The following is a 17,625-nucleotide window of genomic DNA, read 5'->3' as shown; positions in this document are numbered from 1 at the left end:
GGACTAATGTATAGTTTTTTGAGACAATAAAGTATGTTTTGCAGGGACTTCATGGAAAGTGATGAAATGCAATGTGGTTGTACCAGACTTCCAGAGCAAGGGTGTCCAGTGTGTGGTCAAGTGAAATGTTTTTAGGGTCATGTAAATCAAGTCATGAAGGGTTTCTTTATTTTATTTTTCTGAGTCAATGTGCACTTGCATGCTACGGGAATTCGATATGTTTTGGTGCCCACGTCAAGGGGCTTTTCATGTGTGTGTACGGGGGTGCATGCAAGCTTTAATGTGCATGCTAATGTGTGTGGGAATTGTGTGACTAAAGGTCCAAAATGTGCATTTAATGTGCCTTGGGGGGATATTTGCATTTTTTAAAAGGGAGTGGTAAAATGTCACTGATGAGGTGGCAAATTAGGCTGAGGTGGCTGGATTGATTGGGAAGGCATCTTGCATCATGCAATGGTGGCTACGTAGCAAGGAATGTAGAGCTTCTGGATTGCGATCGATCACGTGTAGAGAAATCTAGAATTTTGTAAGAAAAGAGGAAGCGATGCACGTAACTAGGAGTCTCGTAGATGAAAGCGCGAGACTAAGCGCCCATCAAAAAAAGGCCTATGTACATTGGGATGGGAATTTCCGATTGCATGCTTGGCACAAAGGGACTCCAAGTTTAAAAGGATAAACTCGGGGTGCTCCTTTGTGGGCTTGTGTGTGCTGAGAAGACCTTGGCGTTGGAGATCTCCAGAAATAGTGAGCTGTTTGTAGTTGGTTGAGCATGGCTACGACACAGGCAGGATGGTCGTCGTTTGCACGTGAGCTGATGCAGAGAATGCGTGGTCTGGCAGAGATCATATGGAAAGGCTTTTTTTTTTTTTCATTGAGGAAGCTACCTGGCTGTGCGGGTGATGCTATACATGTGAGCTAAGCTCTCCGTGAGAAATAAAGATAGCATGGCTATTGTTGGAAGTGTCTTCCGTCGGGTTGGTGCATGGTTGGTGATGATTCATGGATTAGGATAGCTTGAGGCATAGCTGTGTATCGTATTCTGCTAGCTGAAGGACTTTGGGCAACAGAGACTCCATGAACTCCGTATGCAAAGAGATAGAGGGACCAAGGAATTGTAGGCTAAGGCGCAATGGAAAGTGACCTTTCATCGATGATGGTTGTCTTAAGCGAGCTGGTAGTGATAGAGAAGGAGAGGAGGTGGTGCTGTTGCAGCTTTGTGGGAGTTACAAGCTGTTGTCCTTAATGGAAGCTTAGGAGTGTGAGCTGTGGGTTTATAGTATTCTGAGGCTGACTGTTCTCTGAGTTTTGGGGGAAAGTGCAGTTCAGTTCTAAGTTTATCTGTTTCGGGCCATGTAGTTTTTTGGCTCTCCTGATCCATGTTCAGTCAGTTTTTGTGGGGGGTTTGTCTCGGTGCCTAATACAAAGACACCTGCTCTGGAACCTGGTTCATAAGCTCATCATCTACGAGCCAACATTGCAGCTGATCCCTATGAAGTCTCAGCTATCCGACGTGGTGAAGTACATAATTCCTGGTTATCTTTCCTTTTTTTTCCTTATCAACGTGAAGGAGTCACCGCAATGTAATGTCAAGAGCTCACAGCTGCGTGGACAACAGAGCTACGTGGAGCAGAATGGTAGGCACCAACTTGCGGGAAACAGCTCCAAGAGAATGGCGGGCAGAAGGAGCAAATGGCAGGTTGGAGCAGAGCTCCAGAACAAAAATCCGTGCACAGAAACAAATTTCGTCACTTTTTGCAAGGGTTGTAACTTTTCACAGAAAACTCAGATTGCAATGATGTAAAAATAAAATTTGTAATACTCAAGGTCCTCTATAACTTTTTTGAAGACACAAAGCCATGATTCTGCTTGTACATCCGGATAGAAGCATCACATCGTCCGCAAGTCACAAAAAGATGTAGCTGAAGGAAGGAGAGAAGAGGGCAGCATTCCAAGGAGGAGGAGGTAGAGTAGCTTCATTGACCTCCCTCACCTCAACCTCTTGGAAGGGAAAGGGAAAGAGAGAGCAGGGCTAGGAACATGGCTCTGATACCACATGAAGAGATCTAGTAGCTAGCTAGGAACGGCGGAATGGAAATGTGGAAAGCATAATGAAAAGCAAAATGGAAGGAAAATGAAAGAATAAGTGCTAGGCAATGATAACCAAAATACTCACATGATATAAAGCTTGATGTTGACTGATGTCATAGACAATAGACAAGTACAACACTATATAGTGTGACACTAGACTCTAGAAAGCCATAGTGTATATGGGATAACTCCCAATATGACACGTGGAATGTCTAGGACTCACTAGACTATAAAACACACCTAGAACACTCATTTTAGACTCACTTTTACTTCATATTCCAACAATTTCTAGCTGTGGTTGGTGTAGAGCAGGGTCCTTGTGGTGAAGAGGTACTTCTTCGGCAAACATAAGGACCTTTAGTGGCAGGGGAGGACAGGTCCTTGCTGAGGAGATGTGTGGACTACTTCATGGATATACTTATGAGATTGTAAGATAACAGGTAATGCTTCAGTGGTGATAGTCTTTCATACCTGGTTTTTTCATATTTCAACATAGGCCAGGTTGTTTCAAGGATTTATTTTTATATCAATCTCGATGTACAGATTAGTTCTCACTATACTTATGTAAATTCCCACGAGCTTTAGGAGTTCTCTCACATCAATAAAATGCATTTTGGAATATAGGGTGTTAAATTTACCCCAAAAAGAAATTTTATTAAGAAAAGAGATAATCAGCAAAAAATGGTACCTTGATGACCATGTTATTCACATGTGCCCTCTCTCTTATTTCAAGGGAGAAATACAACTGAGAAGTACAAGTGAGTGATGGAATCTTGCCTGCATGAAGAAGTTGTGTGCAACATTGAGTCTCCAAGTGGGATGATCAGAACAAAGATCAGACGATTGTTGAAATATACGATCCACTTGTGCATAATTTTCTTTGTCCCAGAATATCTTTGCCATGGCCATGATCACAGGCAGGTAAATCTGTCACATGATCAAATTTTGGGTATTGTTGAGAAAAATGAAGTTCATCACCCATACTACACTATGATTAAAACCTACGGTTTTAGTTTCTAGACTCAAAAATCAAATCAAAGCACATACAGAAAATATGGTGTATGGCCAATAACTAAACAATCATAATAAATATCAAGATATACTAAGTAACAACAGATTGAGATATAGACAAACAGTCAACAAGGTGATAAGAATGATAGGAAACTTTTCGACAGTGAGAAACAAGAGCATGTTAATTAGTGCCACATATTATTCTTAACTAGCCTAGAAAAGTTGACAACTGTATGCACTAGATAATAGTAGCAGAAAATTTGCCAAGATGGCACATATGGAGTCTAGATCATCTTATATTCTAGAGCATCACCTCATTCCTCCATCTAATACATTGACAATTATTTGGTCAGACCTCATTCATTCTCTTAGAGGCATCTAGGATTGTTGCAATCATTAACCATACCTACAAGCAATCAATCCAGCGTGAAATAATGTGTACATACAAGTGACATCCAAAATTAAGAGGAAGTGTTGTCTATAGTCCACAAACAACTATGAAATTGAGCAGATCAAGAGACACCCTCACTCCAATCTCACACACCCTAAAAGGTAGGAATCAAATTGAGAGTGCTCTCAACAGAAGCGGAACGGAAGAGGGTGAGGGAGAGGGAGAGCCAGAAGAGAACCGGGGTTAAGTCACAATGGCCTTTAACCACATTATCATCAAACTTCAGTACTCCACAAGGTGCAAAGTTACAAACAGTAGCTGTACGGAAGGTATCCCATGAGGACGGTAATGAGTACAAAAAAAATATTGCCTTAGTCTCCACATCAAAATTCATCTTCTCAGCCTAAAGTTGGCTGAAAATAATATTGAATTCATTCAAGTGAGAAGCAATGGAGACCCCTTCTTTCATATGCACCTCAAACAATCTCTTCATGGGGTAGATTAGAGGCAGTTTCCTTCTCATAAATGGCACATAATTTCTTCCACAAATCTTCCGTAGTCTGCTCATTTGCTACTGTGAAATAAATTGACTCTACAAGATGAAGTCTAATAGTAGACTTTGCTAATGCATCCAACTCATTCCAATCATCCTTATACATATATGTAGGCTTAGCTTCAATCCTTGCTAAGGGTTTAATCTTATCTGTTCTTTCCACAAACAAAAGTTTATCCCATCAAACTTTTTAATGCTGAAAAACTCCTTTTTAGACATGGAAGAGGATGCCATGATGCAAATAAAGCAAAATCCCAAATGCTAGCACTTGCAAGAGAGATTTCACACCAAATACCAGGTGCACCCAAATATGTATGCCTTAATGGAGGATAGTGTCACCAAAACTCAAGGTTTAAAGCATCAAAATGCATTTGACTCATGTGCATATACTACGCATCCATATGATCAAATTTGGCTTAAAAGAAAATGTCAACCTGCAATGACAAAACAATGGCAAACCCAATGCCGATAAGAGCTAAATGCCTTCGAGCATAAACACCCCATGGGTGTAAGCCTCAATAATGTCTCATCCAAGAGAATATAGCACTATCAATGTATTAACTGCAATGTATCAAAGCAGTCCCTCAGCATGAAACAACATCAATGTGCTAAACGTCCATCAATAAAGCATCCCACAAGGTAATGTGTGCCTATCTACGCATCCAACAAGGATTGCAATGCATCAAAATGGCCTGTAAAGCATCCACTGCAACCCAATGCAAACCATGAATCAGTACACATGACTCAAACTGCAACCAGAGTGATCTACATAAGGTATATCCAAGAAATCACTACCCCACGGCAATGATCGCTAGTGAAAATAGAACCAGGAATGTCTCAAAACATGGGCATCACTGCATAATAGGAGTCAGCAAGAAAATCTATAAATATATCTCTTCTGCTAGAACTCTAAAATCCCAACCAACGGATGTGAAACCGGGAGTTAATCCTTACAGTTTACCATTAAATAAACCTTAGGTAACATAGACCTTAGCAAGAATGCCACATGGCCAAAATCTAGAACCTTGGAGAAAATCTGAAGCAGAAGACGAATTCATAGACGAAGAGTATCAAAGATTTGCAGAAGCTCCACAGAATCGCCAAAAAAGCTTCCAGGTAGAGATTTTAGCCCGTCCTCGATCCACCAAATAGACAAAATCCAAAATGGCAGCCTATGCGAGCGGGTTCGAACCATGGGCATTCGGATGTAGGGAGAGCTCAGACAGATAGAACTTCTCTAAATCTCCATGGAATCGCGCAAGAGTTGATAGATAGGGGTTAGGCTAGCAAACAGACTTGTTTACAAACACCACCGGAGTGCAAATGATGAGTAACATAGAAGTTTTAGGACCTCCTGAGTCCACCGAAACTGGCAGATCTGCAAATGGTTGCACCAAACTTGAGTTCCAACACATCAAACAAGAAATTCATCACTGGCTCTCAAAACCACTTTTTTCTCCTCCCCAAAAAAGATTACTTCATTAAGTACAAATGAAAGCTGCAAGAGCAAGCTTAAAAGCGGGAGTACATCATGACATGCATGAAAGAAAAAATAGCTCAAAAAGAGCTAACAAAAATCCAAGGTGGAGGCCGAAAATGCCACCTCGACCCTAAAATAGTCTCAGAGAAGAATGGAGATCCTCTTCAAACTCTGAAAAAGGTCTCTCTTGGCTGTAGCTGCTCTGGAGGATCCCTGCATGCTCACCCAGATGGCCATCAATGAGTGTATAGTAGCAGTCCATATACTGGCCATCGACTAGGACGAGTAAACCTGTGAACCCTCCATCGCCTCCGTACATCTGGCCCTCCAAATATGCCAAGCTACAATGCTAGCCAGAATCTCCCAAGATGTGTCCACTGATGCATGAGCAACTCTGAAAGGAGTGAAAGGAACATCCTGGAGAGAGCATGACTCCATAGAGTGTCGTTGTACAATGAAGGATGAGTCTGAGTCATGTCCCTCGAAAAACACTTGAGGTCTAGTAAGAGATAACCATGCTACTAATCCTCAAGTCATGAAGAGGGGTACTCTATGAAATATGCAAAGAATCTTGACAACACCCTTCCAGATCGTCCTTGTCTGTCTACACTCCCAAAGGCAATGCTGAACTGACTTGACTGCTGCATGGCATCGAGGATAAATAGGTTCAGCCCCGAACTTGGATCTCCATAGGTTCACTGCAATCCCTCCATGAATAGAAAGCCAAAAGAAGAGAGTGATCTTAAAAGATCATAGTAGTAGGGAGAGAAGCAAGCTAACACTAGGAATGGAAAGGAAAGATAACAAGCATAATGAAAATGAAATAGAAAGAAAATGAAAGCAATGGACAAGTACTCACATGATACCAAAGAGCTTAATGTTGACCAAAGTGATAGACAATAGACAAGTACAACACTACATAGTGTGACACTAGACTCTAGAAAGCCATAGTGTATATGGGATAACTCCCAATATGACACGCGGCATGTCTAGGACTCACTAGAATATAAAACACACCTAGAGCACCTAGAACACTCATTTTAAACTCACTTTGGCTTCATATTCCAACACCGAGAGACTACTGGAATGGAACCATGAACAGAACATGACAATGACAGTCATCAAACTGTGCACCCCATGCAACTCAGAGGCTAAAGTCTGAGCGTGTTCAGAGGTTGATCCAAGCACTCTCATGGCTTGAGACTCAACATGCTCAGAGGCTCACGTTATAGCATGGCTACATGACTAACTCATAGGTCTAGGAATACACCACCATCCTGGAACTCGGCCAGGCCTGATAACGAGACCTATCAAAGCCAATACATATGGCTCCCAAAGTACATCCCCCCTTGGCTTCATAACAGGACATGTTAGGAAGCCACACACTAAAACATAGGACGTGCCATAAGTGTCACTGATGGTACATAGGTGAGTGCTTGTCGATGGTGTCAACTATGTGCAAGCGGTACAAGTGCTAAAGTGATGTGAGCAAGAAGAAGACCAAAGCGGAACAACATCATGAAAGCCATCCCTCGACATGAACAACAAAGAACTTCAACCACATGACACAGGTCCGTTGTACCAGGTGAAGGGAGAGGAGGGGAGGAGAACACAACGAAAAGAGATTTTAGAGTAGCGAGCAGAGATGGGAAGTAGCATAACTCATTAGAAAGCAAGATGACTGATACACTCCCAGAAGATACACACGAGGCGAGCTCTTGACTCTAGCCTCTCACTCCTTCACTCCCACCTCTCGCCCCTCCCCCCATTTCCCTTTTCCCTTTCCCCCTCTTCACCTTCTCCTCCTCTGCTCCACCCCGCGCTACCAATCTCCCCACCTTCTTCCTATTGGATGCCTTCTTGCACCCTTAGCCATCCTTAGCCATTCCACCGTTTGTGGGCCGCTCTGTCCTTGATGGCTTCCGCAACACTCCAGCCTGTCCTGGGTCAGTGAATCCCGTGCTCCATGTGTTCTCCTGCGCTCCTGACACTAGTTGGTTGAGAGGGTTGGTGCACCACCTATGCCTCTTAACTTTTGGACTGCTTCCCATGTGCACCAACAGGTGTATCCTGCGTACCATTGCGCCAATACTTCCCTCTGATTGACTTTGACCATGGTGAGTCGAGGTTGAGGTTTGGCACTCTTCAGTCATGTATTGCTTCTGTCATGTCCATGTCAAGTCATGTCATGTCCAAGTCATGTCCATGTCAAGTCATGTCCATGTCAAGTCCAAGATGTGAATACATGTGAACACGCTGCGACTAGGTATGACCAAGGTCTAACAACTTGGCATGTTGCTGAGGTGACCATGATGTGACCCAAGTGTGACTCTTGGTGGGTCGCCATAAACTTTGAGTACAATAGATCCCCCGCCACTATCATTCACCGTCCCGGTGAATGACTGAGGATCTTGTGAGAGAAAGTTAAGTGTAAATTACAAATAAGAAAGTGACCTTGGGGTTGACATCCCAAAACTGAAAAGAAAGGGCTCGTGGCCTTACAACTGTAAAACTGAAAAAAAGAAATTGGCTCATGGCCATACAACTCCAAATTCCTTATTTACATGAGAATCCAAATATACAGAGTTCGCAAAAAGAAATGCCGAACTAAAAGATCCAGGAGCTACTGCTTGCTGGATGGAAGTCAGGGAGGAGGAGGGGGTGGGCGTGGTGGGTGTGCTGATGTTCCGGGGCTGGTCCTTGCCTCTTCCTCGATTGTGTCCATGAGGTTGCGGATGTCCTCGTATTTGGATTTATACCTGTGGTAGCCAGACCTGTAATGTTCACATCGAGATTTGAGAGCAGCATTTTCATCTTGCAGCCCATGGAAGTTGTCGTGCAACTTGGAATGTGAAACTTGGAGATGGTCTTTCGCCTCGCGATTCTGCTTCATTTGACTCCGCACCACCTCCACCTGTTGATCCACAGTAAGCTTATCCGCAGCCACCTCCACCTGTTGATCCACAGTAAGCTTATCCACAGTGAGGTGTATCTGTCCTGTAGGGCGGCAAGCTCCCGCTGAATTTGAGCCTGTTGGGCTGAATGGTGGTCCTCCAAAACTTTCTTGGTGGCTGTCCACTCTGCCTCCTTTGCTACAAGACTTTGCTGAAACTCGTCGTGTTGAGTTTTCCACGCAGCCTCCCTTGCCTGTAGAATTGCTCCCCACTCCGCTTTTTTCATTTGCAATGTTGTATCCCATTCTTTATGCATGCTGGCTACCTGCTTCTCATGTTCCAAGCGGAGGTGTTGCTTCTGTGATAGAAGCTTGCAAACCTGACCCGTAGTATTAAAGAGGGAGGCACCCATCTGAATGAAGCTGTCATCTATAATGCGCTGAGCCATATGAAGAGACCTTTTAACCCATGCATACCTGTCCCGATAGGTCATTCGGTCAGACATGTCAATGAGTTCGCCATATTCCTCGAAGGCCGCTTTCATCCCCTCTTGCTCTGGGTCCTCGAGAGCTGCCACTGGAGCCAGTGTGTCGATGTCTAGGTAACAGCTTGGAGCTTGGGATACCTTCTTGTTGGAAGCGATTGTCTCTTGCAAGGGAAGTGTGAAAATTTGGTCCAGGTCCTCCTCCTCCATGCAAACAGGAGACCGCTTCCGCTTTAATGCATACAGCAGCCGTTTGTGTTCCTGGCTCTATTCCTCTATCTGGGCCTCATGGGTGAATAGATCTCCCGAGGAGGTTGCGAAGTAGGTATCCAACATATCATTTTGAGGAAGTGGAGGACAATCCGCTGGAAAAGGTATCTTACCCCTAGCAAAAATAACCTCGCCAGGTCGAGTTTCCAGTAAGTCCTGTCCAGCAGCCTCCATACTTGGTTCAGGGGTCAGTCCTCGAGACACCCGGGGTGGGGTCTTCGCATCACCAGTGGCTCCCAAAGTAAGATTCAAGTTCAATAACCTGTGTTGTTCTGATGCCTCTCCATCAAGAGATTCCAAGGCAGAGGTGCCTGCTGCCGTAACGGTGCCTGCTGCCGTAACTTCTGTCGAGGGATCCCCCTGAGTTGGGGGGTTAATGTGCATATCTTTGCACCCTACTGACCCTGATGAGATGATCGGAGGGGAAATGGTCATGACTGCGGGTGAGGTAAGTGGTAATGTCCTGCCATGGTGGGTGAGACCTGAGGAGGGCATGGCAAAGCTCCAGAGGCTGGCCCAAGAGGGAATGGCTCAGAAACCTGTGCTACAGATGTGGGTGGAGCAAGAGTGGGAATGGGGACTGGAGATGCAGATGTGGGGGGAGCAAGAGTGGGAATGGGGACTGGAGATGCAGATGTGGGGGGAGCAAGAGTGGGAATGGGGACTGGAGAGGAAGAGAGGACAGAGACTGATGCAGCAGAGGCCGAGGATGCTGGGGCCGCACGAAGGGCCAGTGGAGCTGATCTCAAGTGGGGGATCATAGGAGCGGAGGGTGGGCGGTGAGGAGAGGATGAAGTATGTGAAGGTGGAGGAAAAAGTGCAGGCGTTGCAGCCCGCCACTGGTGCAAGAGGTAGGTGAGGTGAGGTCCACAAGTACAGGTGTGTGTGCTTCGGCGTGTGCGATTTCGAACAGTGGCCCGGAATGTTGAATAAAAGAGGGATGCAAAATCATACTGAGTGATGGTGAAGAGAGCATTAAGAGCAGGACGGATACCTTTCGTGATGTAGTAATGCCCGGGTGCTGAATAGAAGCGAGTGAAGAAGTAGCGTGTGATCACTGCTTCTCTGCTTCCACCTTCCAAAACCTTTTTGCAATCATATCCCCTCCTGTTGGGTTTGCACTGTGAAAGGAATGAAAGGAGATGTGGTGAATCGTCGGAAGGAGGTTGAATAGGGAGAGCAGGGAGCCCCATGTACTGTGAGACCAAATTGGGTGTGAGAAGCTGCCTGGAGCCCATGAACTCAAAAGTGTCTGTGACATAGTCATAAGATCTGATGAATCCTGTACACAGTTCCACATCCACCGGAGGGAAGATGACCTTGTCGAACTCAGTTAGACTGAGGGTCTGGATCTCGGAAGATGTCAATACGGAGGATAGTTTGAGGTTCGGAGAAGAGGTTTAAACATAACCCGAACGTGGGAGAGGGGAGGGGTGGTTACCGAAGGGCTCTGTATCTCCGTTGGCCCACCCGACCCTTCTGAATGTGGTCTCCGTGCAGAGGGGGTGTAATCTGAGCCCCCATGGTCGGAAGAGGAGGCACTAGAGCTCTGAGAGTGGAAAAGAACCCCCCGCTGCTGTCTTGATTGCGGTGGCTCTCCATCTGAGATGATAGTGATCTCCGGACCAAGATGGGAATGTATCACTAATGAAGTCGGTCCTGCTAATGAAGTCGGCCCTACCGATGAAGTTGGCCTTGCTGATGAAAGTAGCTCTGCTGATGAAGTCGGCCTAGCTGATGTAGTCGGCCTAGCTGATGTAGTCGGCCCTGCTGAGGCTGTAGGCATGGGTGAGGTCATGTGCACTGCAGAGGCTGCCTGAGACGTCATGGCGGTATAGAAAGGAATGAAGAGCTTATCTCTGGGCAACCGTGGCTTATACTTGGACTTCTTCTCGAGCATGAAGAAGAACAAGAGGTAAAGTGTAAGCTAATGACGAAGCAGAAAAGGAAGCTGATGACGAAGCAGGAAGGTGAGTGATGACAAGGCAAGAAAGGAAGCAGGAAGGGAAGGGGAGCTGGTGACGAGGTAGGGAAGCTGTTGTCGAGGGCTTGAAGCAGGAAGGGAAGGGGAGCTGGTGACGAGGTAGGGGGGCTATTGTCGAGGTGTTGGCAAGCCCGCTGAGATAGAACGAGATAGTGGGGCAGGTGGTGACAAGAGGGGGAGCTGATGGTGATGAGAAGGGAAGCTGATGGAGAAGCACGGAGGCTAGAAAGGAAGCAGGAAAGGAAGGGGCATTAATGACGAGGCAAGAAGGAAGTTGGCCAGATGATAACGAGAAGGGGAGTCGATGACGAGGTCCAGAGAGGAAGCTGGCGAGGTGCTAGTGAGGAGGGGAGCTGGCCACGTGATAACGAGAAGGGGAGTCGATGACGAGGTCCAGGGAGGAAGCTGGCGAGGTGCTAGTGAGGAGGGGAGCTGGCCAGGTGATAACGAGAAGGGGAGTCGATGACGAGGTCCAGAGAGGAAGCTGGCGAGGTGCTAGTGAGGAGGGGAGCTGCTGGCCAGGTGATAACGAGAAGGGAGAAGGAGAATTGCGATGGAGGGAGGGCTGCAGGAGAAGGCTGCAGGAGAATTGCGATGGAGGGAGGGCTGCAGGAGAAGGTGCTGGAGGGGAGGCTACAGGCTGCTGTAGGATGGCGATGGAGGGAGAGCTGTAGGATGGCGATGGAGGGACAGTTGCAGGAGAAGGCTGCAGGAGAACTGTGATGGAGGGAGGCTGCAGGAGAAGGCGCTGGAGGGGAGGCTGCAGGGCTGCTGTAGGATGGCGATGGAGGGAGAGCTGTAGGATGGCGATGGAGGGAGAGTTGCAGGAGAAGGCTGCAGGAGAATTGCGATGGAGGGAGGCTGCAAGAGAAGGCGCTGGAGGGGAGACTGCAGGGCTGCTGTAGGATGGCGATGGAGGGAGAGCTGTAGGATGGCGATGGAGGGAGAGCTGCAGGAGAACTGCGATGGAGGGAGGCTGCAGGAGAAGGCGCTGGAGGGGAGGCTGCAGGGCTGCTGTAGGATGGTGATGGAGGGAGAGCTGTAGGATGGCGATGGAGGGAGAGTTGCAGGAGAATTGCGATGGAGGGAGGCTGCAGGAGAAGGCGCTGGAGGGGAGGCTGCAGGGCTGCTGTAGGAGGATTGCGATGAAGGGAGAGTCTGCAGGAGAAGGCTGTAGGAGAATTGCGATGGAGGGAGGCTGCAGGAGAAGGCGCTGGAGGGGAGGCTGCAGGGCTGCAGCAGGAGGATTGCGATGAAGGGAGAGTCTGCAGGAGAAGGCTGTAGGAGAATTGCGATGGAGGGAGGCTGCAGGAGAAGGAGGGAGGCTGCAGGAGAAGGCGCTGGAGGGGAGGCTGCGTATGGTTTCGTTGTTTCAAGGGGGACAGCCATAAATACATAACCAAGAGATCCAAATTTAGAAAAGTAAGCCAAAAATAGCATGAGTGGGCTGCAAGATGCGGTGGAGGAGGTGGATGAGCTGATCCCAAGGATCCACGCTGAGTTTAGCCAGATGCTAAATATAGCACTGTTTGGAATTGGGAGATAAAGGACAGACGCTGAATTTGGTGGCTAAATATAGCCTTGGTGGGAGGGGGTAGGTGAGAGAAAAAGCGGTGTGTGCAAGAGGAAATATTTGAATGAACACGGTGGGAAAATTGGAATTTGAATTTTACTCTCTTGTATAGGATATTGGATGAGGGTGTTATAGAGATGAATGAGGCTGAATGAGGCTGAAGGAGGGATGAACCAAGGGTGAACCAAGGATGAACAAGGGGTGACATTGGTGTGCCCATAGGTGACTGAGGGTGAAAGCGGCAAGAGGTGACCTAGGGTGAAAAGGGGAGGAACAAGGGGTGACATGGGGAGGAGCATAGGTGACAGAGAGTGAGCTTGGGGGGTGACATAGGAATGAACAAGGGTGAACTAGGAGTGCACAGGGGTGACCTAGGAGTGAACATAGGTGACCTAGGAGTGAACATAGGTGACCTAGGAGTGAACATGGGTGACAAAGAGGTCAACATGGGGGTTGACATAGGAGTGAACAGGGGTGACCTAGAGGTGAACAGGGGTGACTTGGAGGTGAACATGGGTGACAGAGAAGTGAACATGGGGAATTGACATAGGAGTGAACAGGGGTGACCTGGGAGTGAACATAGGTGACCTAGGAGTAAACATGGGTGACAGAGAGGTGAACATGGGGAGTTGACAGAGGAGTGAACAGGGGTGACCTGGGAGTGAACAAGCGTGACCTGGAGGTGAACATGGGTGACAGAGAGGTGAACATGGGGAGTTGACAGAGGAGTGAACAGGGGTGACCTGGGAGTGAACAAGGGTGACCTGGAGGTGAACATGGGTGACAGAGAGGTGAACATGGGGAGTTGACATAGGAGTGAACAGGGGTGACCTAGGAGTGAAGAGGGGTGACCTGGAGGTTAACATGGGTGACAGAGAGGTGAACATGGGGATTTGACAAAGGAGTGAACAGGGGTGACCTGGGAGTGAACAAGGGTGACCTGGAGGTGAACATGGGTGACAGAGAGGTGAACATGGGGAGTTGACATAGGAGTGAACAGGGGTGACCTAGGAGTGAAGAGGGGTGACCTGGAGGTGAACATGGGTGACAGAGAGGTGAACATGGGGATTTGACAGAGGAGTGAATAGGGGTGACCTAGAGGTGAACAGGGGTGACCTAGGAGTGAACATGGGTGACAGAGAGGTGAACATGGGGATTTGACAGAGGAGTGAACAGGGGTGACCTAGAGGTGAACAGCGGTGACCTAGGAGTGAACATGGGTGACAGAGAGGTGAACATGGGGAGTTGACATAGGAGTGAACAGGAGTTGACATAGGAGTGAACAGGGGTGACCTGGGAGTGAACATGGGTGACAGAGAGGTGAACATGGGGAGTTGACATAGGAGTGAACAGGGGTGACCTAGGAGTGAAGAGGGGTGACCTGGAGGTGAACATGGGTGACAGAGAGGTGAACATGGGGAGTTGACAGAGGAGTGAACAGCGGTGACCTGGGAGTGAACAAGGGTGACCTGGAGGTGAACATGGGTGACAGAGAGGTGAACATGGGGAGTTGACAGAGGAGTGAACAGGGATGACCTGGGAGTGAACAAGGGTGACCTGGAGGTGAACATGGGTGACAGAGAGGTGAACATGGGGAGTTGACAGAGGAGTGAACAGGGGTGACCTGGGAGTGAACAAGGGTGACCTGGAGGTGAACATGGGTGACAGAGAGGTGAACATGGAGAGTTGACAGAGGAGTGAACATGGGTGACCTGGGAGTGAACAAGGGTGACCTGGAGGTGGACATGGGTGACAGAGAGGTGAACATGGGGAGTTGACATAGGAGTGAACAGGGGTGACCTAGAGGTGAACAAGGGTGACCTGGAGGTGAACATGGGTGACAGAGAGGTGAACATGGGGAGTTGACAGAGGAGTGAACAGGGGTGACCTGGGAGTGAACAAGGGTGACCTGGAGGTGAACATGGGTGACAGAGAGGTGAACATGGGGAGTTGACATAGGAGTGAACAGGGGTGACCTAGGAGTGAAGAGGGGTGACCTAGGAGTGAACATAGGTGACAGAGAGGTGAACATGGGGAGTTGACATAGGAGTGAACAGGAGTTGACATAGGAGTGAACAGGGGTGACCTGGGAGTGAACATGGGTGACAGAGAGGTGAACATGGGGAGTTGACATAGGAGTGAACAGGGGTGACCTGGAGGTGAACAAGGGTGACCTGGAGGTGAACATGGGTGACAGAGAGGTGAACATGGAGAGTTGACAGAGGAGTGAACATGGGTGACCTGGGAGTGAACAAGGGTGACCTGGAGGTGAACATGGGTGACAGAGAGGTGAACATGGGGAGTTGACATAGGAGTGAACAGGGGTGACCTGGAGGTGAACAAGGGTGACCTGGAGGTGAACATGGGTGACAGAGAGGTGAACATGGGGAGTTGACATAGGAGTGAACAGGGGTGACCTGGAGGTGAACAAGGGTGACCTTGAGGTGAACATGGGTGACAGAGAGGTGAACATGGGGAGTTGACAGAGGAGTGAACAGGGGTGACCTAGGAGTGAACAAGGGTGACCTGGAGGTGAACATGGGTGACAGAGAGGTGAACATGGGGAGTAGACATAGGAGTGAACAGGGTGACCTAGGAGTGAAGAGGGGTGACCTAGAGGTGAACATGGGTGACAGAGAGGTGAACATGGGGAGTTGACAGAGGAGTGAACAGGGGTGACCTGGGAGTGAACGGGGACGAGCATTTTCCGAGCGAAATCTTCCGAGCGTCCGAGCGAAGGAAAAAAAAAGCTTCCAACTATGCAAAAATATGACAAAAATGGATCAGAAGAAAACATAGTTTCACTTAGAAATATGAAAAGTATTATAGGAATGCCTATTTTATACACGAATATTTATGTGAATCTTTGGGAATGGTGAGAACATAATGGGATGGCTTTTGAAGAAACCCACATGTAGAGTAGACTTCTCTATGAAAATTCCCTTATGATCCTTCTTACAACTTTTTACTTAATAGGGGGTGACATTGAAAAACCTCTCTCAACCTATCTTCATGAAAGGGTTTCTCCAAAGAAAACTCATTGAAGCAAGCCATCAAGGTAGTTTTGCCAGCGAAACCCCTTTGAACAAGGTCTTTCAAGGTAGTTTTGCTGGCGAAACTACCTTGGACAGCACTTTTAAAAGTGACGTAACTTTCACATCCAATGTCGAAATATAGTCATTCAGCCACTCAAATTGATCGGAAAACCCCATTTGAGCACATCTATGGGGTTATATTTTGGAAAACCTTGCATATATAGTATTAAATATTACATGTATTTTATGAGAGTGATATATGAGCCCAAGTTAATACTTATTTACAGTAATTTAAATTTCTGTAGAAACATGTCCATAAATATCTTGTTATTAATGCTATAAAAACTCTTGAAAGATATTGCCATATGATATGTTTAATAAGTAATTATTTATGTATAATATTATTATATTGAGAGTGATTATGAGGGACGTTTCTTAAATGAATTATTTTTCAATACTTTTTTAAGGTAATAACAACGGTACAAAGGGATGTCTATGAATAAGAAGATTTATGTTATGTAAAAATGAATGAGTGACTAGTCTGTATAATTTTATGATAAAGGGATCTAGCTCTAATGAAAATAAAAGTGTAAAAACCATGTTTCCTAAAGAAATACTATTTTTAAAATCTCTTGAAAAACACGCTCGTATAAACCTGCTCATAGGTTTTTGCTCGTAAAATTGACGCATCCGGAATGAACAAGGGTGACCTGGAGGTGAACATGGGTGACAGAGAGGTGAACATGGGGAGTTGACATAGGAGTGAACAGGGGTGACCTAGGAGTGAAGAGGGGTGACCTGGAGGTGAACATGGGTGACAGAGAGGTGAACATGGGGATTTGACAGAGGAGTGAACAGGGGTGACCTAGAGGTGAACAAGGGTGACCTGGAGGTGAACATGGGTGACAGAGAGGTGAACATGGGGAGTTGACAGAGGAGTGAACAGGGGTGACCTAGGAGTGAAGAGGGGTGACCTAGGAGTGAACATGGGTGACAGAGAGGTGAACATGGGGAGTTGACATAGGAGTGAACAGGGGTGACCTAGGAGTGAAGAGGGGTGACCTAGGAGTGAACATGGGTGACAGAGAGGTGAACATGGGGAGTTGACATAGGAGTGAACAAGGGTGACCTAGGAGTGAAGAGGGGTGACCTGGAGGTGAACATGGGTGACAGAGAGGTGAACATGGGGAGTTGACAGAGGAGTGAACAGGGGTGACCTGGGAGTGAACAAGGGTGACCTGGAGGTGAACATGGGTGACAGAGAGGTGAACATGGGGAGTTGACAGAGGAGTGAACAGGGGTGACCTGGGAGTGAACAAGGGTGACCTGGAGGTAAACATGGGTGACAGAGAGGTGAACATGGGGAGTTGACATAGGAGTGAACAGGGGTGACCTAGGAGTGAAGAGGGGTGACGTGGAGGTGAACATGGGTGACAGAGAGGTGAACATGGGGAGTTGACAGAGGAGTGAACAGGGGTGACCTAGAGGTGAACAAGGGTGACCTGGAGGTGAACATGGGTGACAGAGAGGTGAACATGGGGAGTTGACATAGGAGTGAACAGGGGTGACCTAGAAGTGAAGAGGGGTGACCTGGAGGTGAACATGGGTGACTGAGAGGTGAACCTGAGTGACAGAGAGGTGAAGAAGGATTAAGGAGGAGGGTGTGTCAAAGAAGGCAAGGGCTATCTCCGTCTTGCCAAAGAAGGAAAACTCAGTTTTTATTGGTCTCTCACCAAAGAGTGCAACGGGGTAGAAAGTAGAAGCTTGACAGGGTTAGGAAAGGGAATACATTGTTGTGGTTTGAATAAATAGAAATTCAACTAATAGGAATGGAAATCCTTATCCAAAGAGAGAGAGTCAAT

At 47.2% G+C, this 17,625-nt stretch overlaps 1 protein-coding gene across 1 annotated transcript in view; it reads right to left on the bottom strand.

The window, feature by feature from the left end:
* Positions 1 to 17,625, bottom strand: part of LOC147900871 (uncharacterized) — a 216,559-nt gene that overhangs the window by 48,760 nt on the left and 150,174 nt on the right. The window contains exon 15 of the mRNA XM_087376340.1: positions 2,866 to 3,015. Within this exon, the coding sequence (XP_087232466.1) occupies positions 2,866 to 3,015 (150 nt within the window). The remainder of the gene's footprint in view (positions 1 to 2,865; positions 3,016 to 17,625) is intronic.

This window comes from Dipteris shenzhenensis, chromosome 6 (genome assembly GCF_047967505.1).
Source record: "Dipteris shenzhenensis isolate YYH24624 ecotype China chromosome 6, Dip_SZ_1.0, whole genome shotgun sequence".
In the NCBI taxonomy this organism is placed as follows: Eukaryota; Viridiplantae; Streptophyta; class Polypodiopsida; order Gleicheniales; family Dipteridaceae; genus Dipteris; species Dipteris shenzhenensis.
This window is presented reverse-complemented; position numbering and strand designations above follow the sequence as displayed.